This window comes from Xiphophorus couchianus, chromosome 3, assembly GCF_001444195.1.
Source record: "Xiphophorus couchianus chromosome 3, X_couchianus-1.0, whole genome shotgun sequence".
In the NCBI taxonomy this organism is placed as follows: Eukaryota; Metazoa; Chordata; class Actinopteri; order Cyprinodontiformes; family Poeciliidae; genus Xiphophorus; species Xiphophorus couchianus.
The window spans coordinates 5,577,165-5,603,724 of NC_040230.1; the positions used below are offsets into that span (position 1 = coordinate 5,577,165).

General features: G+C 36.2%; 2 protein-coding genes and 1 long non-coding RNA gene across 6 annotated transcripts in view; 2 read left to right on the forward strand and 1 right to left on the reverse strand.

Moving 5' to 3' along the window:
* Positions 1-1,581, forward strand: part of agmo (alkylglycerol monooxygenase) — a 76,528-nt gene extending 74,947 nt beyond the window's left edge. For all 3 annotated transcript variants that reach the window (XM_028013221.1, XM_028013222.1, XM_028013223.1), the window contains one exon: positions 1,024-1,581. In XM_028013221.1, coding sequence (XP_027869022.1) covers positions 1,024-1,104 — 81 coding nt within the window. In that variant the 3' untranslated portion in view covers positions 1,105-1,581. The remainder of the gene's footprint in view (positions 1-1,023) is intronic.
* A 9,405-nt stretch (positions 1,582-10,986) lies between these two features.
* Positions 10,987-26,560, forward strand: part of dgkb (diacylglycerol kinase, beta) — a 72,682-nt gene continuing 57,108 nt past the window's right edge. The window contains exons 1-6 of one of the 2 annotated variants that reach the window (XM_028013305.1): positions 10,987-11,304; positions 13,935-14,114; positions 18,099-18,175; positions 18,484-18,504; positions 19,266-19,413; positions 22,568-22,705. In XM_028013305.1, coding sequence (XP_027869106.1) covers positions 14,045-14,114; positions 18,099-18,175; positions 18,484-18,504; positions 19,266-19,413; positions 22,568-22,705 — 454 coding nt within the window. In that variant the 5' untranslated portion in view covers positions 10,987-11,304; positions 13,935-14,044. The remainder of the gene's footprint in view (positions 11,305-13,934; positions 14,115-18,098; positions 18,176-18,483; positions 18,505-19,265; positions 19,414-22,567; positions 22,706-26,560) is intronic. The other variant, XM_028013306.1, reaches the window with a different exon arrangement.
* On the reverse strand, positions 22,554-26,410 carry LOC114142169 (uncharacterized). Its single transcript, XR_003594969.1, has 3 exons — positions 26,358-26,410; positions 23,743-23,806; positions 22,554-22,687 (listed from the first exon to the last, which is right to left on the reverse strand). It is a non-coding gene; the product is annotated as an uncharacterized LOC114142169 (long non-coding RNA).

A 26,560-nucleotide genomic window follows, 5' to 3' on the forward strand; every position in this document is an offset into this window, starting at 1 on the left:
AAAGGTGCCTAAACACTAAAGACGTTTGATGATATTGCTTAATAAACTGTTATATTCTTAAAGAATAATATAATGTTCCCAGTAGACAAATTGTGTATTTTTGTACCATGGAGTTTCCTCACTTACAAAAATGGTTGGTTTTCCTGTATTTTTTGATTTTATCAAAATAAGGAAATGGAAACCAAACTTTCTACATTTGTTTCGTTTTCTTGCTGCACCAAACTCACATTACGTAGCCGCCCCATAACTGAGGTTTAAACAGAACCAAAGTTTATATGCACCGCTAAGCCCCTAAATCTGTGGTTCATGACTAAAACGAGACAGAAATTAAACTTTCTATGGCTGCCGTTTTACTTCTTTGTTAATCCGTAGCAAACATTGATGATTGAAAGGTCTTTGAATGTAATTTGTGATTTTTATCAGTAAATAGTAAAGCAAAAATGACAAAAATGATCTTCGCTTGAGCAGGTTTTGCCTGTAAGATGATAATTATTATGTGGTACTATTAAAAGTATGCTGTTCTTGCATTTTAAAAACATATTTAGTTACTTTGTATTATGGAATATGCAAAAAGTATATTGCTTTTGGATATTTATTAAAAATTAAAACCCAAATTACTTTCAATTGAATGTAAGACCTCTATAATATTGTTAGATAAATGCAGTGAATTTCAACGTAAAAGTTAGATAAAGTTTTTATACATTCAGAAATATTTTTTCAGCTTTTGTAAAATCGTATCGTAGAGAAATAAAAGCTAAAGAACCTAAACAAGATGAGCAAAAAAAAGAGACACAAAAACAGAATATTTGTTTTTTGTTTTTTTTTGTTATCTTTTCTTAACTGAACTTGTGACATTTCAGCGATTAAAATCTCCACCTTAGCTGTTCCATAGATTGATCCCCTGTTTGTTAGGAGTTCTCCTCTTCCAGTTTGACAGTGTTCTGGTTTCAGCGCCTCGCAGACGTGTGTTGGTGTGAAACGGCGCTACGCCTGCAGCTCTAACCCTGTGTTGGTTTTGTTTAGGCCTTTGTCTCCCTCTCGCTGCTGTACTGGGCCCTGCAGAGCTTCTCCCAGCTGCTTAGCATCAAGAAGAAAGACGACTGAGGCACCGACAGGATCCAGGAAGAACAAAGACGTCTGGATTCAAAGGATTTCATCTTAGCATGTTTTGATCTATCAATCTATTAAGTTGTAGTTTATTAGAAAAAAGAAACGGAATTGGTTCAGCTTCTGCTTGATTTTAACCTTTTAATGCACAGCTGCTTCAAGCTTGTTTATAACAAAAGCTTAATTATGCAAATGAGCCATTAACAAAGAGAAAATAGGCTGATAATTTTGCGGAAACATTATTCATTTTTAGGAGGATTATATTTAAAATGTCACTGCCATCATTGGTGCTGCAGTCCATAGTGAAGGACCAATCGTAACATTTCCAGATGAGGCACAAAACAACATATACCTCTTATCAGATGGGTGCTGTTCATACTGAAGCCGATGATTTCAAAGCTAAAACAGAATTAATGCTCAACAATGTACAGTCTGTTTTCCATTTCTCATTTAAATAAAAGTGCTTAAATTCTTTGTGTCTTTTCTTAATCCCTTAAATTACATGAAAGGAAAATTATGCAAAGGCTTAAGCAACACTAGATTTTTAATAATATATTTTCTTTCATGCCTGCGGCTTGTCAGCTTTGATTAGATTTTGAAACAGCAGCTGAATTCATCCTCACAGTTTCCAGATCTTGTGTGGGAGTAACAAATGGTCCACAGCAGATGGTGCTGTTATCACCCGTCATTAGTCTCTTTTTCATCCAGCATCCTGTCTTTAAAAGGCTCCAGTGTTCACATTTTATTCAAAACCAGAATATATATTTTTTCAGAGGTAAAAAAAAAAAAGTCAGTATTGTGAGAAAGTTGAAGCAGTTTGACGTTCATATTTACAGTTTTAAGATACAATTAATTATGGGGATTTCTGTTGAAACACATAAAAACTGGCTCCTACTTTTATTTTCCAGGTTCATTATTGTAATCATGTGATTACAAATCAGTCAGGCAGCTGATTCAAAACTCTGCCAACACCAGAACGAAATCCCAGCACCTCTAACACCACTGCAAGAGCTCCCTGTTTGAAAAACAAGAGATTAGTAAATCGTGTTATTGATCTGCTGAATATTTTTTGATCTTAACACATCAGCTGCTTGTCATGAACCAGAACCTTTAGGGCTTTTTTCCACCGTCCGTATAATTTTGTAGCCCTGTCCGTGTCAGATAGCATCTCGCTACTTGCGAAGGTTCTGTGTTGCATTTTAAAGGTTTTTGTCGGAGTTCAGGTTGAGGCAGGAGTCGGACACACGGCGGTCCAGGTCGTGGTTGAGACCGTTAAGTTTATTGACAGCGGCTTCACCTTCCGAACCACAAGCGAACACTACGTGTTAACACAACTCTCATTAAAGCAGTGTTTTTTTTTTGTTTTTGTTTGTTTGTTTTGTTTTTTCAAATGCAGCACATATTAAAAAACATACAAAACTAAATCATTAAACCTAATATCTGGCTATAGTGAGGAGCTAGCGATCAGTGTAGCTTAACGGTGTTCTCAGAGCATCGTGCGCATGCGCATTAAGAGGTCTGCGACATTTAGAGGAGCTGTCAGTCCAGCATACCCGACAAGATTTAAAAAAAAATGTTTAAAATACGCGACAAGATACGACAAAAGTAAGTAAATAAATTTTCAATGATAACTGGATGGATGTACATGCGCTGTCATGGTTTCAAAGTACGGTGTTCATTAAGGGACATGGTACACCAACCACCAGAGCCCACGGCACAAATATAACATCTTGGTGGCTTCTGCTGACATATTTAAGCCACTGCCTTACAATTACTGTACAATTTTTTGCATCATTTTATTGCAATTTTATGTAAACGTTTTAGGATTGTTTCCATGTAATGTGTTACTCTTAGCTCTTGATCCGTAAGCTATGTTTCCATTAACCATAAAATTGCAAATTGGGATTAAGAATGGAAACACACCAATTAAGAAAAAACGAACTCTTTTCAATAAAAAGCTTTTGCGCTAGGGGTCTCAAACTCCAGTCCTCGAGGGCCGCTGTCCTGCAGTTTTTAGATGTGCCACAGGTACAAAACACTGGAATGAAACAACTTCATTACTTCCTTCTTGTGTAGATAAGTTCTCCAGAGCCTTAATGACCTAATTATTCTATTCAGGTGTGGTGCATCTAAAAGTTGCAGGACAGCGCGGCCCTCGAGAATGAGGTAGTTTTTCCGTATGTATAGAAAACTGCATCGTCATGTGACCAACAGCCGGACATTGTGGGAGGAGGATAATGGCAGCATGATATATATATATATATATATATATATATATATATTATTTTTTTTTTTTTTACTTGAATTCAATTGCGTTACATTGCAATTGCAAACTTGTGTCTTTCAACGATAACGGAACAATTTCTTTGCATACATTTTTAATGGAAAGGCAGCTGCAGGAAAACTGTGAAATCAAAAACCACATCATCAATAAATATAATCTAAAATGATTTTAAGTAGCACAGAATTACAAAGAAAGGTTCTGGATTTGCACTTTAAAGCAATTACATGAGATTAACACAAATTATGATTAAAAAGTTTATCATTCTTGTGCCAACAAGGTGTTTTTTCTCCATGTTTGCATGGCAAGATAATGAAGATAACTTTACCTTCTATCTTTTTACCAACAAAGTAGCACTAAAATCAATAAATCAATACATTTCTCATTGAAGTGAAATGAAGGAGTTGTATTTAGTATTTTTTTGCTTTAGTTTTGCTTATGAATCCCTGTATTTAGAAACCTGCTTGCTGTTGCCTGGTGATGACTGAAGATCACATTCAGCTGGTTTTTTACATTCAGGATCCTAAAAATCAATGCTGACATAGTTTTCTGCTTGGTGCTTTTTTCCCTCTGCTGTGTAAAGTGACTGCAGATCTTTTTTGGCTTTATGGATATTATTTCAGTAAGTTAGGAATACATTTCTCATCGAAGTGAAAATAAATGTGGCATTTTTAGACTGCATCAGCAGGAGAAATACCTTATTATTTAGAAATTTGACCAATATACTTCATGTTTATCCTCATCCTGATCTCTACATGACTACAAAACCTCACAATATATTTTAAAAAGAGCTTAAAAAAGGCAACATTGTTGATGTTTATGTATAGGTAAATGCTTTCTAAAAAACTGAATGAGTCCAATAAATTTACATTTAAACAGTTTATCTTTACAGAAGAGCTTAATTTGAAAATAAAATGCTCTTTGACAGATACAAATGCTTCTCTGTGCAGTTAATTTGTTTTTTAATCACTTGTTGGCTTATTAAAGTGATTTATCAACAGGCTATTGACCTGACATATTGATTGGCGTTTAGTGCGGACTTCACCGACGAAGAGGAGGGAAATCTGCCTCACTTGACAGAGTAACAAAGAATAAGGAAATGCCAGTAAGGCCTTAAAGGGGTAGTATTATTTAAAATAGACTTTTTGGGCTTTATTTTATGTTATTATGTTATGCTGGTAAGGATGATTTTAAAGAATTTATAGAGGAGTGACATTGTGATTACTTCCTGAAGGCAGCATGTCGGAGCAGGAGTTTCTTAAAGAGACAGAGGCCCAATTTCAAGGCATTAATGACAAAGTCAAATTCCTTTTAAGTCTTATTTCATATATATATCATTTTTATAAAATAATTACTTGACTGTGTTATAAAATAGCAGTATGTGTCTAGAAAATACATTTCAACCAAACTAATGGTATCCAACTGTTTTGCCACATGGGAAAAGAATACAAACTCTGCAGTCCACAAGCATTTATAAAAAAAATTTAAAAAAATGTTTTAATCTGGTCAAAAATATGTATAAAGATGTCAAACTTTATGAAAGAAACAAAGAAATCAGATCATTTTTTAAAATTAATTAGTAAATGACTATACATTTAAAACACAGAATGGAAAAATTAAACAAATTAAAAGCATTTGATATATTTAACCAAACTAAATTTGCCAATTTAGTAGATCAATGTTGAATAAAACAAATAGTTATAATGTGTTTAAAAAGTATTTGTGTGTTTACCTCAACGCCGGCGTTTCCTCGCTTTACGACATCATTTCAAAGTTTCCAGCCTTTAGAGCTTCTCTTCTGTTCGGTCCTGCAGGTGAAACAATCCTGGGTAAACAGACAAACTTCTTTCCTCCACAGTTACAACTCCAAAAATTACAGTTTGCTGAAGTTTGAGTTTCTGAAAGGAATCTACTGGGAAATCAACTCTGTCAGATAATCCTTCATGTCCTGTTTCTGCAGTACTTCCTGTTTGTCCTCCCAGTTACTCAGTCAAGTCTGTCCAATTCGTACTTTATCCATTAAATGCCTGAACTGTAGAATATATGCCTCTAAATATTAGTTTGACACAACTCAATAAATGTGCATCAGGTCAGTTATTGGATTCTGTTCATGTTTCCACACATTTTTACAAAATCTATTTTAAGCAAGGCAGTAATTTCTGCAGGTTGCTCGTCTCTGGATGGAGAAGCCAATCCAGCAGGTAACTTAAATATTTCTAATGGGACCATAGACATGTAATTCACATCAAATGTCCACAACTACTCAGATAATCCAAAGAAATTAAAGAAAATTACTCCACAAATTAGGTTGTGGTAAAACTATGTCAAAGTTCAAACGTGAATCAAACTGAGAATCTGTGGCGAGACCCAAAACTGGATGTTCTCAGTTGAACTGAGTTTTCAAAGAACAGTGAGCAGAAATGTCAGCCTGTATGTGAAAAGCTACTGTAGATTTGTATCTTTAATTGCAGCAATTTGACTTAAATACTTGATCAGTCAAGGTGTCAATGCCACATCGACACTAAGTGCTTGTCTAAGGCTTGAAGCGTTCGCCTGATCATATTAGATGAGCATTTAATCCATCACATGGCAGATGGGAACAAATGTGAGCAGCCTCCTCCGGTCCACAGATTGGTCCAGTGACTCATCCTTTCATGTTCATTATCATACAAAGAAATCCTGCAACACAGCACTACTGTGTATGAGCACAGAGAGGACATGTGACAGCACAAGACGGTTAGCAGGCTGAATTTTAACGTCATCACAGGCAGGAGGAGCGAAGTGGAAACATTAAATATGCTTTTTATCGGTTATTTATGTAGAAAATTCAACTGGAGTCAAACACACATCTAAAATGCACAGGTTGGATTATTCAGTCAATTATTTTTATTCTTGTCAGTCATGTGTTAATAATTAAAAATACTAAAATTCATATCTTGCACGTTTTAGTACTTTCATTTGGGTCTTAGCTGCTTCTAAGAAAAAGCCGAAGCTCTTAAAAAAACCCTCATAGTCGGTTTTTGGCAGTAAGTTTGTGTTTTTTGGTATCTGGAAGAAAAGTCGTTTCAAAAACCTCCGGAATGTAACGTCACAAATTAGCAGGCGCTACCCGTTACCTAGCAACCTCAGCTATGCCCAGCATGTTGCCTAGCAACTGAAGCAGAGCTCCAGAATGTTTGCACATTTTCAAATTCAAAATTCAAATTCAAAAATACTTTATTCATCCTAAAGGGGAATTAGATGCTGTTGTAAAGAGTTACTGAAGCTGGTGATGGCTGTTGGCAGGAAAGATTTCCTCTTATCGCTGTAGGCGCTGCACAGAGGCTGCTGGAAATGATGAATATTTTGTCGTTGACTTAACATCCAGAAACCATCCGCTGCATTCTAATTGGTCGTGCAGAGGGTTCTATTTTTACTTTTCAAAGATGTTACGGTTGTATAATTTGGCATCTGTTTTCAGCCATTTTCATGTGCGAGTGTTAAACATTGAGTTGGGAGGCGAGGCCAGCAGCAACTCATTAGGATGTAAAGTGACAAAAAGCTCATTCTGAAAGGAGCTCAACATAGGCTGAGCTGATCAAACTAAAATCTCATTATCTGAGAATAATTTTGTGTAAAAACAATTTAACGAACATGTTTTGTACAGCCAATAGACCTATCCTAACCTGTTCAAGCTAGACAGAGATTTAAAGAGGAGCAACAGAAACAAATGAGGTTGAGCAGTAGCATAATCCAGATCATTTTACTGTGGTATATCATTTCTGTTGCTTGGAAATTTAGCTGTTCATGTGTCATTACTGTCATACAGCAACAGTTTACAGTCAGAGGCTTCTTCAGAATTGTTGTAAGACTGACTGCTACTGGAAATCCCTCCTGCCAACAGCATCACTATCTGAGACAACTCAATGAAGATCCTTGGATGATATGAGTTATGACAACCTTTAATCTCACTTTGGGATAACTGACGTATTTCTGTACTGAATTGGAAAGAGTGACAACGCAGGCGAGTTGCGCTGAAAGATGAAACTCTTAGTGAGGCTAATTTTAAATCAGTTTCAGCTATAGATGTATTAAATATCAAAGATTTCCTGCACAGACACTCATGTAATGGTTCCATCATGATACACAGCGTTCTACCCCAGGCTCCACACACACACACACACGCCCACCCACTCGCTGCTATTTATAGCCCTGTGGGTAGAAAATGGGGTAGAATTGATATATGTGCTCTGCACAGCTGGGTGGGGTGTTGTGCTGGTAGCCAGAGTTAAAAGCTCTTGTTTTACTACGATTAAGGAAATTGGACACAGTCTAAAAAGACAGATTCAGCATTAATCTTTTCCATTGCAGCTACACTTTAAAACCTAACAATATCAAGCATAGATTTTAATAATTTAAGCCTATCCTTAAGTAGCACTGACCACACAAATTGCTTCTTTGAAGGCTAATGACACACAATCCTGGAGGGTATGACTCTCTGAAATTACATTTTTAAAGACAAACATTACCATAACCCATTTACTCTTTCCACCTCTGCAGATCCTGAAAGTGGAAAGTCATGCTTCGTTTGATTTATTTACTAAAAATTTAGAAGTTTTCTTTAAGGAGGGTCTGCATCAGCTTCAGTTATTTTGCTAAGAGGAATGTGGAAGCTATTTTCAGTCTCTAGCTCTAGTTTGAGTTGGTGTCTTACATAATTTCAAAATAAAATGAATTATTTTTTGGGGTTCTAATCTGACAAAAGTGAAACAGTTTAAGGGGTATGAATATTTCAGTTAGATTCAGCCATTTTGCTAAGATGAACATGGAAACTATTTTCAGTTTCTAGCTTTCCTCAACTTTTGACTCTTATCGTTTCTTGTCATTTCACAGAAGTCTGTAAACATTTTTTTCTGGTCTATTAGCTTTATTATGCTATCAATTTATAAACATATTGAATTCATCATGACAAAACAGCAAGAATTTCTGAAGTTGGGGGAAAAGCAATCAGTGAATGATGTCCATGAACAGAAACATTACTTTTTTTTTCTCTAAATGTGACCAATTTCAAAAACTGACTTGCTTTATGACATGTTCTCTGTGTGCAAACAGGAAGCTTAAAGGTGGGACATGAAATATTTGTAATTCATGATGTTGCTTAGTTTTCCATTAAGTTGTAAATGCAAAAATCTGACTTATGTCATGAATTTTTCATTTAAAAAATTGTTTTGTTTACATCATTTGATTAAAACTACTAATTTCAGATGTTGATATCAAACAATCCGACTTGTTCCCATTTTCTGCTTTGCTGAACCTTTAAGGTTTATAAATCTTCTAGAGCAGAACCCAGACACCCTATATCTGGGCTCGGCTATATCTTGTTCTTCCGGTCGGTAGATCTCATGGCCGCTGCTATTTAACGGCCATTTTCTACTGAGCCCAAACTGCAACATCCAGCTAAATCTCACACAACAAACTTTTTCTGCAGGAGACGTAAAAGGCTGTCTCTGTTCTGCTTTTCTGAACAGAACCTTTTGACACGCCGTTTCCAGGAATAATCATCACGTCTTCATCTGAACCTTAAGCTAACCTTCCCTTTACTGACGCCTTTTAGAGGCTTCGCTCCACCTGAAGCGACGGTTAGTCCAACCAACAAACCGCAGCATGAATCGAGTTTCATCAAAGATCACCGACCCAAATGCGGGCAGCCCGGCGTGGTTTGTGATGTAGCGCTGCCTCTAGGCTGTCTGTGTAGGTCAGGTGGGCGTTTACATCCAGAGTGGGAGAGGCAGCTGAAGTATTGATATGTCCCTCACATGTGACCGACACACGGTGACTGCGGGGCACAGGATGGCCTTTCGCTCTGCGTGAACAGTGCGACTGACATTTAGCTGCTGCTGCAGAGGCTATGCATTGTTAGAAAAGTCACACAGATGTGGGAATCCTGGATTAAAAACACGCAAATATAAGGCAACAAGATAAATATGGCTGAAAAATATTCATACTCTTTAATGTTGTGTCACAATTTATTTTAGTGAGAAATTATGAGACACCAACTCAAACTAGCATACAGCTGTGAAGGGAAAAAACAAACAAACATGTTTTTGATTGTTTTACAAAAGCAACAACACTAAACATACAGGAAGAGATTCAAAAGGAATGGCCTAGTCAAAGTTCAAGCATACCTTTTAGCTGAGAATCTGTGACAAGACATGAAACTGGTCTTCACAGTCAGAGAAATGCTTAAATAAAGCACCAGCCTTTATTCCTCAGGACAGGACAGTGCCCTTCTGAAATCTTTACTTTTCCTATAGTGTGTTGTGTTTGGTTCAAAACAGCACATGGCTACTGGTTTAATATAGAAATCAATAATACACAGACATTATATCTTAACACTGCTCCAGTAAAAACAAACCAAAACAATTTACTCTACTAAGTTAAAATGTCTCATCGTCTCATCTGATCGAACTATTTTGCTTAAAAAAGTGAGAAAAAATATCGTCACATTTTAAGGTACACTGTAAAACATTTGAAGGTGGTTTAACTTGAAAATGAAAGTCCACCTGCAGGAAATGCAAACAAGAAAATTGTTTTGGTTTTAACTCAGAAATTAAAGTTCATGAAGTTAATTTAAGAACAAGAGACAAGTAGTATAAACATTGTTTTTTAAGTTCATTAATCTTGAATGTGAGTTTTAAATTAAAGCTGTGATTTAAACCAAATACTTATTTCACAATATGCAAGACAAAAAAAACTGCCCTCACCTCGTTAAACTGCCACATTTCTCACATTTTACTGACAATATCAAGTTAAAATTACTACTTATTTTACTTTAGAATAATTTAAATTCTTGCTTCAAATTACATGAACAAACTTTCTGATCTGATAGTGAATTTTGTTAAACATCACAATGAATTCTGTTCAAAACATTTAGTGTGAACAGGACATAAAAATAAACATTTGCCTTAATAAAACACAAGACTCAGATCGATGTAACACACGTCCATCTCAGGATACAAAACATGCCGCTAAGCATTCTGGGAAATAGTTCCCACTCCTGTCTTTTTCTTTTTTCAGTTTTTTAAGTGCTAACCTAAAAACTCTAGTTTATTCAACTCTTGGAGTTTTGACAAAATTAATAAAAAGCTAACAAAACTTACCACTGTAAGTTTATCTTTCACAAACTCACATTTAGGTTCAAAATCAAAAACTGGCTTAATTTATTTGACTTAAAGAGCAGAAGACAGTAGACACAACTGAATGCAGCTCATATGTTTTACAGTGCATTTACTTGTAAACATTACTGGGTTTTTTTATTCTGTTTGATCATTATTTTCTACTTTCAGTTTATTTTTCCCATGAAATCCCAGTAAAGTGCTTTGAAGTAAATGTTCATATCATAAAAACATGCCTTATTTCTCTTTCTGAAATCCCTCAGGTTGTTACTCTCAGCTGGCCGACGTGAGCAGCTGAAAACAGGTTGGAGGTGGGATGAAGAGAGAAAAGAGGTGTGAGAAAACGAGGGAGGCAGTGTGGAAGCGGTGGATGAGAAGACCTGAGGGTTTTTAGGAGGAGGGGGTTAAAGATGAGCGGCATCGTGAGGAAGGGGAGGGCAGGAGGGATGTGACGTGAGCGAGCGGGAGTATGGAAAACCCAACACTGGATAATTCCTCTCTCTCTCTCAACCTCCGCTTTTCCTTCACTCAGCGTGTCACTACTCCACATCTTTGATCGTCTTCTGACCAGAGGGGAAAAAAACAATCACTCCACCATTCATCCGCGCTAGCAGTGACATGCAGCACAGAGGGCGGCTGCTGCTGCTGCATACACAGAGAAACATTACAATCTCAGAGAGGATCCAGTCAGGAGCAAAGCCAGAAATCTGACTCAGGAGCTTCATTTCCAGACATCTGTTTTCCTCCTCAGCCCTGCAGCAGGTGAGCAGCATCTAAATGTGTCACCGTATTGATTCTCATTCAACACCTACTGAGTCTCCTGCTTGATGATAGTGATGCTGTTTTTTTTTTTACTGCACCACTGGAGCAGCAGCACTGCTGTGACATTTGCAGAGCTGGTTGCACTGCAGAAAGAGGGAGCGAATGATCGCAGTGCACAGCAGGAATACACTCAGAGAAGCAGTTTTATGTAACATCTCTCACTCGGTTTCTTCTTCTTCTTCTGCGGCTCAGTTTTTGCAGATTGAAGTTTTTGGTTCCCACACATCCAGCTCTGATGCATTCTGTAACTCTCTGTTATCATCTCTGTAATTTGGATGACGTTCGGTTAATTGTTCAGGGAATTTCTGCACTCACACGTCAAAGAGCAAACACACCCACAGACGGGTCAAAAACAAATCAAAATCTATTAACGACCCGATAAAATGGTAATAAAACAACACACCAACGTACAGTGTTTGTACTCGCAGCGACGCAAACAGATTTCAGTCATTTGAAATTAGCCTTCACATGACTGAACATCCACTTGTTGATCCAGGATTTCAGTTACAACTAAATGGGTCACAGCTTCAGGACCAATATAGATATGATTCATTCAACAAATGTTCAATGAAAACACAAAACAGAGAGAAAACAAGGTTCTGTCAGCAAAAGGAGCTAAACTGTGATGGCTGACTCATGGTGGTAAGTTCTTTAAGTTTATCCAGATGTAGAAAAACCCCCCTGAAATGTATTAATTTTAAGGTTTTAGTTCAGAATCTGAGCCTCTTTTTTCTAAAAATGCATCATCCTGTATTGCATTACTGGACACCCCAAAATTATCCAGATCCATCACTGAAAAGTTTAGCGTCCTTTAGTGAGTCGCTGGATGTTGGATCTTTCTTTGTTTTAAAATAACAGCTAAAAAGTTTTTTTTGTTGTTTTTTTTGTTGCTGAACTGAATCAAGCAACCAGTCGTGCTGATTATGAAAAACACAAAAGCAGCTTTCAAAGATTGTTTTTTTCTCAACAAGGAGTTTTTTTACATGCTGCAGAAATGCCGCATGTAAAAATCTGAACCAAACAAGTGTTTTCGTGTTTTAGTTTTTAACTTGTATTCTTTTTAAAAAATACAAACCAAACACTCAGAAATATAAACACATCGACCACGGATGCATTTCAAACATGATGCAAAAACATCAAGGATCACAGCGGGTAGATCAGAAAGACATTCAAAGCAGCGTTAGGTTATTAATACATGAGTTTGACTTTCTAAAATGCTCTTGTATCAATTATATTTTGTATTTTTACTGCATCTGTGACGCATTGATGCAGTATTTCTCGCAAAAGGAGCCCCAATCAACGTTTCAGACGCCTGACATTTTTGTTTAAAAATATCCTTTTTATTGGTCTGAAGTAATTTTGAAATTTTTTCACACTGAATTTTAGGCTTTCATCATCTGTGAATCATAAAATAAAGACTAGAAATGTTTTCCCTGTACCGTATGGAGAAAACATACAGAATGAATGAATCTATATAATACATAGCAAAAACATTTAACTTTTCAACGATATTCACATTTTTTAGATGAACCTGGAGATAAATGTGTTTTCATAAACCTCTTCAGGAATCAATAGGCTAATAAACACCCTGAGCTGACACCACCCACATGGAGGCTTATATTACCTATATTATCTATCATGGTCCTATAATATGACTTAGAATATCTATAATTTAATTCAAACCTATTAAATATTAATACACTTAAGGCTGCACAATAAATCAATAACAATATATATCATGATAGACACGTGATCTAAATCAATAGCTAATACATCTGATAAAATATTTAATATTCAATATATATAAAATTAACCGAACTCCAATCCAGAACTACACAGCATTCTGGAAAATGTAGGCAAAGGAAGCTATGTTAGTGAAATCAACACATTCACTCACTCTTTGGTTACCTAGCAACAACTTGCTGTGTTAGAAGCAGTTCCAAGTTCCCGTTGCCCCAACTACGGTTACCTAGCAACAGCCTGCCGAGTAACTGGCAGTGACACCATAAGTGTCTCATAACTTCTTAAAAGTGTTAAAACTCTGGATAAAACAGAAAGGTGCCAGTTTGGCACTATCTCAGTTATTTACAGCAACCCTCCTAAAGAAAAACTTTTAAAATAATAATTATCGACAATTATTGACTGATATGTAACGCTTATATTGTGATAAATACACTGGAAATTTAACAGTTTGGGCCTGGTGTAACTACCAGGAAACACTTCCAGGGACGGATGTCACATCAGGTTATCTAATTTATTGTCACACTAATGCTGTCTCATTCATTTTAATTAATTTGGCTAAGAAATTTAACCTATAATTAAAAGTTCTCTTCTTTGTTTTCTCCTGGCCAAAAAGGTTGATGAATATTAGCAAAATCTGGCAGAAATGGATGCAGCAGAAGGAAATGAATTGCAGGAAAAATGTAGAAAGTATGCTCCTTTAAAATGAGTGAGCCTCCAACTGTTGCTGCCTTCAAAGAGAGACATTGAGATTCTCTGTGGGCTGAACAAAGCCAAAGAGAAGCTGCATCTGACCTGCTCAGCCATTTTCTCTGACCTTTTCTTCAAAGGAAGCAAAGCAGAAGGGTAAGAAGGTGACTGCAGCCGGTGATGGACCTGACCGTCTGACGTGTGACGTCCAGGGAAGGCTTGAAGAACGTACCGACAAGGACCGAGCACAATGAGCGGTCAGGACAAATGGGTCACACTGACCCCGGCAGAGTTTGCCCTGCTGCAAGAATACACTCAGTGTGAGTAATTTATGCTCTCATCTTAATTTGTCTGAGTTCAGGACAGTCTTACTGATATATTCCTCACATGTAACTTTTGCACGTGACGTCACAGCCATTGCTGATGTCAAACAACCTATGGGCTCAGATAAAGCCTGTCAAAAAACTGACATGTTTGTAGCCTAACCTAACGTCGTTTTTATTTAGTTGATTTGACTTTAAAAACGGTGATGGGATGCTGCATGGTCGGCTGCACAGACAAAAGTGTAAACCAAACTTGTCATTTTATTTTCGGACTTTTAATGAGTAGAATAACGCTGTCCTGTGTTTTTTTAGTAAGTATTTTATTGTCTGAACAGCTCTCTCAACTTGTCCATTTGACTGAGGATAAAAAGACTTGAGGTTGTATGTTTAAAACCCAATTCTTCCTAAAGTCCACCATCTCTTGGCTCACCAGCTGTCTGCCATTATCAGAGACCAATTCATCCGGCACACCGTGTCGTGCGAATACAGACTTTAGTCCAGTGATTACATGTTAGCTTGGTGTTGCATTCGATTTGATGATCTCCGGAAACTTTGAAAAATAATCCACACACAGTAGGTTCTCTGCACCTCTGAAGTGAAACAAATCTATGCCAGTCTTTGACCATGGTCTTTCAGGTACTTAGTAGTGTCTAATATAACGCTTTTTAACTATTAATTAATCATTTCTTTATCCTTTAAATGATATTTTCTGTCTCCTAATCAATGGAGGGTGGAGCTACTTTGATGACAGTAGCTCCACCCTATCCATACCAATCAGTGGAAATGCAGCATTGCGTTATTGGTGATGTATTTTAGAATTGGGTTAAAACACACCACTGCTCTCCAGGTGGTCACACCTGCTAATTTGCTTTATTTATGAAATTATGTTGAAACACCAAGGTTGTACTTAGTATTTTTTCTATAACTGTCTGATATAACAGGTTCTTGATCACGAAACATGATCAGTAGTTAAGATTAGAGAAGATTAAGAATACCTTCTTGAAAACAATCTCCCTAGCTGACTTATAACGTCATAAATGAAAAAAATGGAACTGCTTCAAGTTGACAAAGAAATCTCGGCAGGAAAGCAAGGTGTTTGATGGGTGCTTAACTCAATCACTGTTTTATTAGTGGAAAGTTGGCAGGATTTCTGCTTCGCTGCGATTGCTAATCCTCCATAGTAAAACAAAACATTTACGGAGGTCGCTGCACCACAAGCATAAACAAAGCTTCTGTGATAGCATCAAAGCATGGATGTAACTAAAACAAAAGTGTTATCACTGTGGTAACACCACAACATAATGTTTGGTAAGGATTTTGACACGGCTTACTCCAAAAGGACAGGTTAATTTGCAGATTAATTTGCTGCACATAATGTTATTTTCCTTCTCTGGATGTTTATATTATGCTTTGAGGTGTTGGCATAGTCCATCATTTTCATAACAAACCATAAAAGATTTCAACAAACGGTCACTGCACACACACTGGTTCTGGATTGACCATCCAGTTTGGTGCTTCAGTACAAATTCTGCTCTATATCCTTTATTACGTGAGCATGCAGTGATTCTTTTTAGCTGACAGCCGTAACATTAATGGTAATATCTGTTAAAATATTTAAATTGTAGCGCTGACTGAAACGTTTCCGTAGAAAGACAAAACAATGTTCTTTGAACAGAAAGAAGGTTGGGTAAATTTCCAGCACTGGACTACAAATCTTTTGTTGCTGCCTCAGGGTTGCATTTAAAATGATTACAATGCACTTTCAATGGTACATAGTACAACTCACAGATGTTTGAGCCATTATCTTTATTTACTATTCAGAGCACACACAGTGAATCTGAATAATGAATGTTTGTCACCATAAATGCCTTGTAGTTATTTGTGTTGAAAATAACAACTTTGTTCTCGAATTGAATACAAATCTGGACCAATAAACAGACAAGGGAACTCAACTCATACTATATACTATAAAATCATTTCCAGTTTCAAGTTGTTTTTATTCATGTTTGTAAAAATTGGTCTAGCACTTGGTTTTACTAACTCTGAATTAAAAGTGCAGTCTGTAACTTTTATACAAAAAAGTTTTTTAGTTTTTTTTTTTACATATTTGTTAAATTGTAACCATGTTATGAGGCTGATAATCTGTGAAAAGATACATTTCCTCCACTTTCTCCCTAAACTCTTGACCAGAAACAACCAATCAGAGCCAGGAGTGTCTTAGTGCTGTCAATCTACTTAATGTACTCGCTGCTCAATGTGCTAATGGCAGACAAAGAATTACTGTTACAGAAAATCTGTTTATCTGCCATCATCTGTGGCCTTGCTAACTAGTTCTAGCATCCATAACAGGCTACATCAAACACATAAAATCTTACTAATTAGTTTTGGTCTACTTTCTAGTGTAAATATCTTAGTAAACTTAAAATAAGACAAAACTAACTTAACAGTAACTTTTTATCAAGCTATATAGGCTTGTTTTAAGTCAATAATTGGCAGATTATTTTACTTATAACAAGACATTTTTCCGATTGTATAGGTTAATTTATCTGCCAATATTATTAGATATTTGCATTAGAAAGTAGACCAAAATTACTTGGTAAGATTTTGCATTTTTGCAGTGTATTAGTTGCTAACAGAGAGCAATGAGGGCAGGGGGAAGAGATGATGAGCAGCACCACTCAGAGAGTGATTGACAGCGCTAAGACCCTCCTCCTGGCTCCGATTGGTTGTTTCTAATTACCACTGTGAGAAGAGCGGAGCTCGATTTATTATTTTTTTCCCCAGATAATCTGTCTCATAACATGCTGTCATGACATGGCAGTTTCAACAAATATATGAACAATATTTTGGTAAATGTTACATACTGCAACTTTAAGTGCAAATATATTGCATGTAACTGTAATGAAGAAGTACAAGTTTAAATAGCAACAATAGTTAGAGGAGAACTAATCTGTGTTGCTGTGCATGTGGAGCAAAGACGCACAGCTGACAGATTTCAGATAATCATGTTTCCAGAAGCTCCTGGCTGCTCTGCATGCGCTCTGCAGCTCCTGGTTATAAAACCTCCTGTTTGGTAACAATAGGCATTTCATCCTCCATCTCCTCTCCTCTGCATCTCCCTTTCCCCTCATTAAAGCGAGCTGTGCACACTTTCATAACATTTTAATAGCTGTGTGCCTCACCAGGTCTGACAACAATTAGAGTTACCCTTTCAGCAATATAATTGCTTATGTGAACATTCGCAATATGCTATTCAATAGAGACGGATTCAGGTTGCTTTTATAGTTGAAGAAAATAGCCTGTGTTTATGAACCTAAATCCTGACCATGACTTAATTGTAAATTACTATTTAGTTGTGCCTGGAGAGTGTGGCAGACCGGTAATTAGTGGATTTATTATCACTCTGCTTGCTCCTAAATGTTTCTTGCGTTGATGGTGCATTAATAAAGATGGTCAGTACTAATGGCACACAGTCCACTGTGAGGCATTTATTTATTTTCACTGTTGGTGAAATGGATTTGGATTAAAGAAAAGATTCAGAGCAATTAGTGCAGGAGACAAAAAAGAGGCAGCAGAGTTAGAAATCTTAGCAGCTCTTATAATTATAATAACACAGATCTTTAAGAGGCATTTCTTTTGTTGTAGCTTCAGGTTAATAAAAATTAATGTTACAACATAGAGCCCTGCTAATACCACTCATCCTTCCTGTCTCTAATCCATATATATGACCTCTTTTTATGCAATTATATAGCTTATAAACCTCTCATTACTCCTCACAAGTTCCCAATAGAGATCAAAACATCTGCAGCAATGGTCGCCTGAAACGCAGATTTTCTGTAGCAATTCAAAAAGAAATAATCTGCTTAAATTCTTCAACACAAAGCTGTGTAAAAGCCCTTAATGCAGAGTGTGAAAACAGATGTAAGTTTGGCTATAAATGAAGCTGAAAGTGGTGACATGTTGTAAACATTTCTCCCTCAGACTCTACCAAGAAGCTGAAGGATGTGTTGCAGGAGTTCCATGGAGACGGAGTGTTGGCTAAATACAACCCAGAGGAGGTGTGTGTTGACTTTACACTGCATTACATAACCAATCGTTTATAGTGTAGTTTCTTCTCCATGTGCTGAAAATAAAATCCTAACATGGGTAAGTTATTTAGGTGAGGAATTTTAAACAAACACTGAAGTGACACCAATTAAACCGAAGACGGTATAAAGTCAAAACTCTGATGTGTCTCATGTTCGACTCCAGTTAAAACAATGAAAGTGTCTTTCTGTATGTTTATGTGAATGGTTGCTGTATACAAATGTATTATAAAAATGTAATTTAAACTTGACTTATCTCTTCCTCATGCTTCCGTTTAAAGAAGCAGGAAATCCTCAGTCAGGTAAAAATGTTATAATTTATATAGAGTTGAAACCAGATTTTTGCACAAACACGTTTGTTCTCACTGTATAAAGTTAAATCAGACCAAACTTTTCTTGTTTTAGCTTAGTTAGAATTACCAGATTTACGTAAAGTGTTATACTTTGTTGTTTTTGTTTTTAATATGTTTTTAATAATGTTTTTAATATTATGTTAAGTGTGTGTAATTGTTTATGTAACAAATGCTTTTTTATGACGCGGACACCAGGAACAGTAGCCATTGTTACGGAAATGGCTTGGCGATCCAAATAAACAAACAAATATCAGATATTCAGATCTGAATCATTTAAGGAATATGAACAATCAGTACCAAGTCATAAACCGATACCCACTGGCTCTACAACGGAGTGTACTAAGGAGGTTCATCAGTCTGTGGAACCAGAAGCAATCAGGTTCTGTGCTCTATAAATCTGAAACAAACTTACAGAAAACTGCAAAACAGCAGAAACACTGAGTTCCTTTAGATCTAGACTAGACTAAAGACCCAGCTGTTTAGAGTTGCTTTTGAACCATAATAAATGAAACATTAATTAACGTTTTGATTGTAATGGCAGCACTTGGAAAAATATAATGCTTGAGTTGTTAATTTTTGTATTTTTATGACATAAAGCACCTTGAACTTCCTTGTTTCTGAAATGTGCTGTGCAAATAAACTTGACTGATTGATTGAGACTTGATTGTGGAAGGATCCTGACCATTCATCTGTTTCTGTCTTGGCTTTAGGAGATTGACTTTGAAGGTTTCAAGGTCTTCATGCAGACTTTCCTGGAGAGTGAACTCCCTGAGGAGTTCTGTCAACATCTCTTCATGTCGTTTAGCAACAAGGGACCCAGACCCAGTCCCTCATCTGCTGACAAGCCCAGAGTCTCTGGTAAGTGTAGAAAGAAACCTCTCTCCACCTCCCAAGGCAAACAGTCAGTTGTAAACACAGCAGATGTTGGTGTTACGTAGATACTCGTATATTTGTAATCAGATGTTATAATTCTGCTGCAGCATCCAGCCAGGTGGCATGAAATGCAAATCTTAGAGTCTGCCAATTCCCTTGGCAGGGGCTCTGTTTGTTTTTAGCATTTACACTAAATTTGTTTAGCGTAATAATGCCAAAAAGACGGCAAAATGGAACCATAACACATTACAGCAGGTACCGGTTGTTTTGTAGTGTCAAAATGACTGGCTCACACTTGATGTAGAGGCTGAATTAGCTGCAAATTTTTATGGTGAGTAAAAAATAAGTGAAATCTCAATTATAATTGTAGCAGTGATTAGGGTACTAAAGACTAGATGTTAAAGACTTGGGACGACTACTGGATCTAATGTCAGTATTTATTAAAAACAATGCCATGAATGATTGCTTCTAGTACCATATGTGTAGAAAAACAAATAAAGTAAACACCACAAAATAAAACATACAGTACATAGATTAACCCATAAAATAAACACAAATACTGCAGTTAACTTTCAAGATAAATGTGCACAATGTGTTCAGTCACAGATTTCTCCACTAAATGACACCGGTCAGCACAAAGTCCAACTGATACACATTGAATAAGGAGTCCAGCATTTTATTTGTCCAACTATTTGAGGGGAAACTGTCCAATTTGTCCTCAACGGAGAAGAAACAAATAATAATTTGTGTCAGTATGGTGTGATAGAGGGACCGTCACAGACTGGCATAAAACTGAGAGAATTTAATAAAACGATTAATCATTATACCAATAATCAAACAGGGTGGTGGCAGGTTAATCTGGATGACAACAAGATGGCAGTATTCATTTTTTACATTGAGCCATATTTGTTTGGATAGCTTTATTATTTATATTTGTTTAAAATCTTCTCTTTGCATTAACTCAAGCTATATTTGTCTGAACATTTGTTTGATGATCTAAAAACATTTAATTGTGGCAAAAAAGCAAAAACCCAAGAAATTTTGGGAGGAAGCAAATCATGTTAGTTTTTTTTATTACTGGTATTTACATTCTTTTCACACTTGTATTTTACACTTTGGGTGACATCTTTGCTATGGTGCTGAAGTGTTACCAAGCAGTTGTGCCCTTGAGATATTTAGCAACATTGTCAAATATCTCTGTACAACGATCCTGCTTGTTCATGTTACAAAACCGAGGCTCCAGAAAGTCACTGCAGGAAAACTGAGGCAATAATTTTAAGAACTAACATGTAGTTTTGTTGTTAGACTGTATGTGGGATATTTTGTTTGTGAAGTAGAAAATATGAAGAAAAAATCCAAAGTAGCTGCCTTGCCTATTAAAAAGCAACGGTAAAATGATTTCCTTTGATTAGTGGAAAGTGAAACATTGATCAGCATATTTGATGTACATTAGATTGATGATTGCCATATTGTGATGTTTATTGCTTTTTTTCATAATTAGCACTTTGAACTGCCTTGTTGCTGAAGTGTGCTAATAAACGAACTTAACTTTGACATTATAAAAAGAAACAAAAAACTATTTGTTTGCACTTTTGAGGATTTCTTTTGCCTTAAACAGGACGTATTATGCAAAATTTACATTTTGAACATTTTGGTACTGTCATTTGGGTTTCTACAAAATCATCAACAACTGCTATTCCGCCTCTTTAACTGTCCAACTTCTCTCACCTTGGACTCTGTGAAATACAAACATCTGTTATGTCCTAAAATCCCTCCAGCTTTTGCATTAAGTAGCTTTCTCTAGTATTACTAATTATCCCAATTCTTTGTCAAATCCTTGCTGGAAAGAAATGTTGTTCCGCCTCTAACAATTTAGGTTTATTTGTTCTTTTGTGGTAATTTTTTCCATGAATAAGAAACGTTTTTGTAAAACTACATAATGTAGCTTGTACGTCCTCAAAATATAGGGAGTGCTTTGCAGATATTTAGAGAATATGCTTAAAAACTTTTTCAGAACTGTCCTGGAACCTCCAACGGATGTAGAAGGTTCTTTCCTGATACTTTCCAGAAATTTACTTTGCTGAAACATTTATTGAACTTAATATGTAGTTTTCTAAAACTTTTTTCTAAAACTACATATCCATGGTAGGAACATTATGAAAATTTTGGCTGGTGGAATCAACTAACTCACTCACTCTTTGGTAACCTAGCAACTCACTCACTCTTTGGTTACCTAGCAACGACCAGTTGAGTAACTTGCACAGAAGCAGTTTAAGATTTCACCACTGTGACTCATAATTGCTTAAAAATTTAAAAAAATACAGAAACTGTTGATAAGAGAGGAAAAGGTCACATCACCAGTTTGCCAGTATTTCAGATACATAGATCAAAAACCTAATCAATAATTATTGATATTGACTGATATGAAACACTTATGTCCTAATATGTTTTTCAGACATATTGTCCAGTTCTCATTCCAAGATAGTTATACTCTGCAAAAAAATAAAATCTTACAAAATGTTTTTGGTATAGTTTCTGGTGTAAATATCTTTGTAAACTTGAAATAAGTAAAAAAAAAAAAATTATTTTTAGCAAAGTAACTTTTTAGCAAGATATATATGCTTGTTAAAAGTAAATAATTCCTTAATATTACTAAAAATTTCTTGTTCCATTGGGAGATTATTTTACTTATCACAAGACATTTTTCCTATGTTATAAGTTAATTTATCTGCCAATAGAACAAGTACTTTTTCATTAATATTAAGGAATTATGTAGTTAAACAAGCACCTATATCTTGTTGAAAAGTTACTTTAGTTAAGTTAAGTTAGTTTGTCTTTTTTCAAGTGTAATAAGATATTTGCACTAGAGTGTAGACCAAAATTACTTGGTAATTTTTTTTTTTGTTTGTGCAGTGTACAATATACCTTCTAGGTTCTGAGAAAATTTAAGAATTTTTTTTAACATAATTTCTTCAGTCTTTACTCCTATCTCATTAAAAACAATAAGATAGGAATCACATTAGCCTGTTTCTGTCCATGGATCAGTTCTGTGAAGATAGACACCCTAACCAGCAGGTATTTGGGGTAACAGAGGCATTCTTGGAGGATGTTTTGACCTTTCATTTGTGTCCCCCTGCAGGCCTTAAGCTCATCAAAAGCAACTCGACTCCTCTGAAGACCTCTGCCCCTCCCGGTCCTCTGGATATGGTGCAGCTGAAGGATATTGTGTTTTACCTCTCGCTGCTGGAAGGCGGGCGACCTGAGGACAAACTAGAGTGTTAGTATCATCCTATGTCTGATTCTGTTATCGTCATGAAGTCAGAGGCAAAGGTACATTGCATGAACCAGTGACAAATAAGGTTAAATGTTCAAGCTGTAGTGGACCACAGGGAAGCATTTTGACTGATTTAAAGTCTATTTTAGGGCTACTTTTGTAGCCGTGGTTGCTAAAAGATGTTCCCTGTTTTTGTCAAGTTAATTTGTGGGGGAATTTTAGGCTATTTAATACTCTAAGCAAAAGTATGTATCACCTAATACTAGGAGGTATTAGTTAGGAGGTTTTGTAGTTAACAAAGCATGCTAACTACAAGTGCTATGTTAGCATGACTTTTGTTTGGCTAAATTAGCATTAAAGAAGCCCTGACCATTTTAAACGTGTTGCAACATTTTGGTACATGGAAACAGGGAAAATGGTAACAATCAACATCAAGAAAATATTGCCATATGCCAGTAGTAGCTTCCTAATTATCTAAAATAGCCATCTGTTATTTTACAGTGCATAGCAATAATAAAATAGCAATATTTTTAAACATAATACATAATTTTTTTAAACCATTGTACTGGAGAAATCTAAAAAATAATATGTTCTTACCCTGTAGAGAGCTGAAGTTAGCATGAAAAAGGGGTGCTTCTATTTTAAATGTTATTTGTATAAATTAATTAAAACTTAACTGAATAATTCCCACTTTAAATCAGGTCCTGATTGAAGTTAAAGCTGGACTAAATTATGCTGCAATGATTACAGAATATCTAAAATAGTTTGTGATTTGAAGAAATAGATTATTTTCAGACATAACATGGGTTTTCTATGGCTGTGCTAAACAAAAAAAGTTCAAAACTAATCTCATTAGCTAATTGTGTTATTGAACTGCTGCTAAAAACACACTGATTAAAGTGTTTTATACTGGTTTTGTTCATTCGTTAGTAGGTTCTGATCTTGTAACATTGATTTTCCTATGAGAACTATAAAGATTTGTTTCACAAAATGGCAGTCCTTCTAAGCTAGAGTCATGTTTTAGTCAGAAAAGCACTTACTTTGGAATGCGGTTTTTCTATTTCAACACATGACCATCCAAACAGACCGCTTCAACTTTTCCTTCTGTAAACAAGATCAACCAAACACATTTTTGTCATTTAGTAGACAGAGCAAAATCTCAAGAAGTGTACAAACACAATGAATAACGAAGTAAAAACAATGGTTTACAGTTTAGATCATCTGCATTAAAACAACTCTGACAATGACAACCAAAAATGTAAAAATCTGTCAATGATCTATCCGTGACAGATAGATCATTGTCAAGGACCTGAAAAGGTCAGCTCTGTTGACCTTTCCAGGTCAACAGCTTTCCTGATCTGAACAAACCTTGCGAGCCAAAACAAGCCAGCTGTTTCAGATTCAGTACTATAAACATCTGATAAAAGACAGAAAAAAATAAGGTTCTACATCCATTTAATAAAATCAACCTGAGATAAATTTATAATAAATATAATAAATTTTTAATAAACCAGTATTTAGTTTATTTAGAACAGAATTCTGTTACGCTTCTTAATTGGGATGAAGTGAGTCTTTATTAGAGTGATGTTTCACTGTAATTCTCAGTCGCATGTTGAATAATTGAGAGGAATGGCGCTCGTTAAGCATAGAGATTACTAAATAATTTAATTCACTCTTCCTTCATGACTATTTCTGAACACATTGTGAAACCAACTCCAAGTGATATCTCATTGAACAAGAGGTTATAGTCTTGTTACTTCATTGGAGGAGGGCTCCCTCTGCTGGCTTGTTGATGACTGCTAAGCTGATTTATATAGTTTATGTTATATATGTTTTTATGTACAGTATCCACTTGTTCTGTTGTAGTGTGAAGTGTCCTTTAAGTCGTAAGATAATTGTTATGTAAAACAGAGCACAGTCTTTCACTACATGGTAATCTTACTCAGATACTTTTTTGGGAACGCAATGAGCAAAAATGCTTCCTGGAGATTTTACCTACTTTTTTTAATGGTATGTTGTAACCTAAATTAATATCAGTGCTTGAAAAATGTTTAAATAGATTTGCAAACCTGATGATCACTGGTTGGAGCATCAAACGTTTTTACTAAACTAAGCAAATTCGATGGTAGCTTAAATAACATTTATAAAAAATTTTCTACTTTAATCTGATCTTTGTCATCTTGGTACAGTTTCAGCGACACCTGTGTTAAAAGTGAGCTCAGATGTGACTTAAAAAGTGACAGACATCAACAAACAAATTTTAAAAATAAAAACCTTCAGCAGAATAAGTCAGTAGGAGACCTTCATTTATACTTTTATTAGATGAAATTTTCATGTAAATTCAAGTATTGTTCTTGAAATTTTATAATTTGACTCAGCAATACACCCACGTGTAATGCTCTGTGTTTAGAGCAGTGACGGCTATGACGGGAATATATCCATCTTACTAAAAACAAACAAACTGTGTGAGACCCCCCTCTAAAAACACTTATAACTCTATTTTATTAGTTCAAACCCCAAATATATCTTAATATCAACTAATATAAACAGAGAAAACCGTATTAGCGCTACCGCAGAAGCTAACATCGCTAGCTACTGAATTTCTTATTTCCGCTACTGGATGGTCCAGCCAATCAGCGACAAGAAAAATAAATGCCGCTCCTGGATTGGCTGCTTTGCAAATATCAGCCAATAGCCGCGGGGGTGGGCAACTCCAGGCCTCCAGGGCCGGTCTCCGGCAACTTTTAGATGCATCTCTATTTCAACACACCTGAGTCAAATAATGAGGTCATTAGCAGGACTTTGGAGAACTTCACTGCACTTAGGAGGTGATTCAGCTATTGGATTCAAAGCGTGTTGGACCAGGGAGACATCTAAGAGTTGCAGGACACCGGCCATCGAGGACCAGGATTGCCCACCCCTGCAAATGGACCTTACCACAGGGGCCGCTTTTCATTGGCTGATGTCCATTCTACCTGGTCACGTGCGTGGCTGTCTCACAAACACACTTAGCTTCCCGTCAGCTAAGTACAGCATAATGGCAGAACTGATACAACTTCTACACCTTGAAGCCTGTCTGCTACACAGTCTTACGTTAGCTAAACAGATCAATATCAATGTGTCTGTATCTGACATACACTAAAGATTTTATTTTAGCAGAAAAGGCTTTGGACTAAACTGTTACTCCTGTTAGCCACGTTAGCACCAAGTACAGCTAGTCAGTCAACCATCGCTGGGTTCAGGGAAGCGCTGATTAATAATCGAGAAATAAATATCAAGCCTGGAAACTTGATATCGTAACGGACTGAATGTTATGTTTTTAACTTAATCTTTGCTCGTCTTAAGGGGCGCAGGCGGTTGCCACGGTAACAGGTGTGCTTAAACTACAAAAAGAGAGAGAGTAAAAAGGTAGGAGTGGTTTTGAGTTGATCACCTGTTCCGGTTATTTTACCTTTGTTTACCTTTGCTGTGGCGCATTACAGCCGCTGTAGTTTCTAAACGTTGGACTAATTACCTCGTTTGTTTGTGAGTTTACGTCATTCACAACAAACTTCAAATAGAACAAATATATTTCATACACAACAAATGGCTTCTACCGAGGTAATTCTGTGAAATTAAATTAATTATATCCCAGCTTCAGAAGATTTGCCTTTACCTTTACAGAGCTCTTTGGTTCCTCCTATCAGCCTGTAGCTTCTCATATTGACGTCATCAAACCAAATTTCAGATCTACCATAACTGACTGACACCTGCTGGCCTCAGGTTTGCAACCAGCTTGTGACTGAGAAACCAGTAACCTCCTCCCAGATGATGACATGAACTTGTTAGTTCCTCTGTCCATTTAGTAGCTGATATATT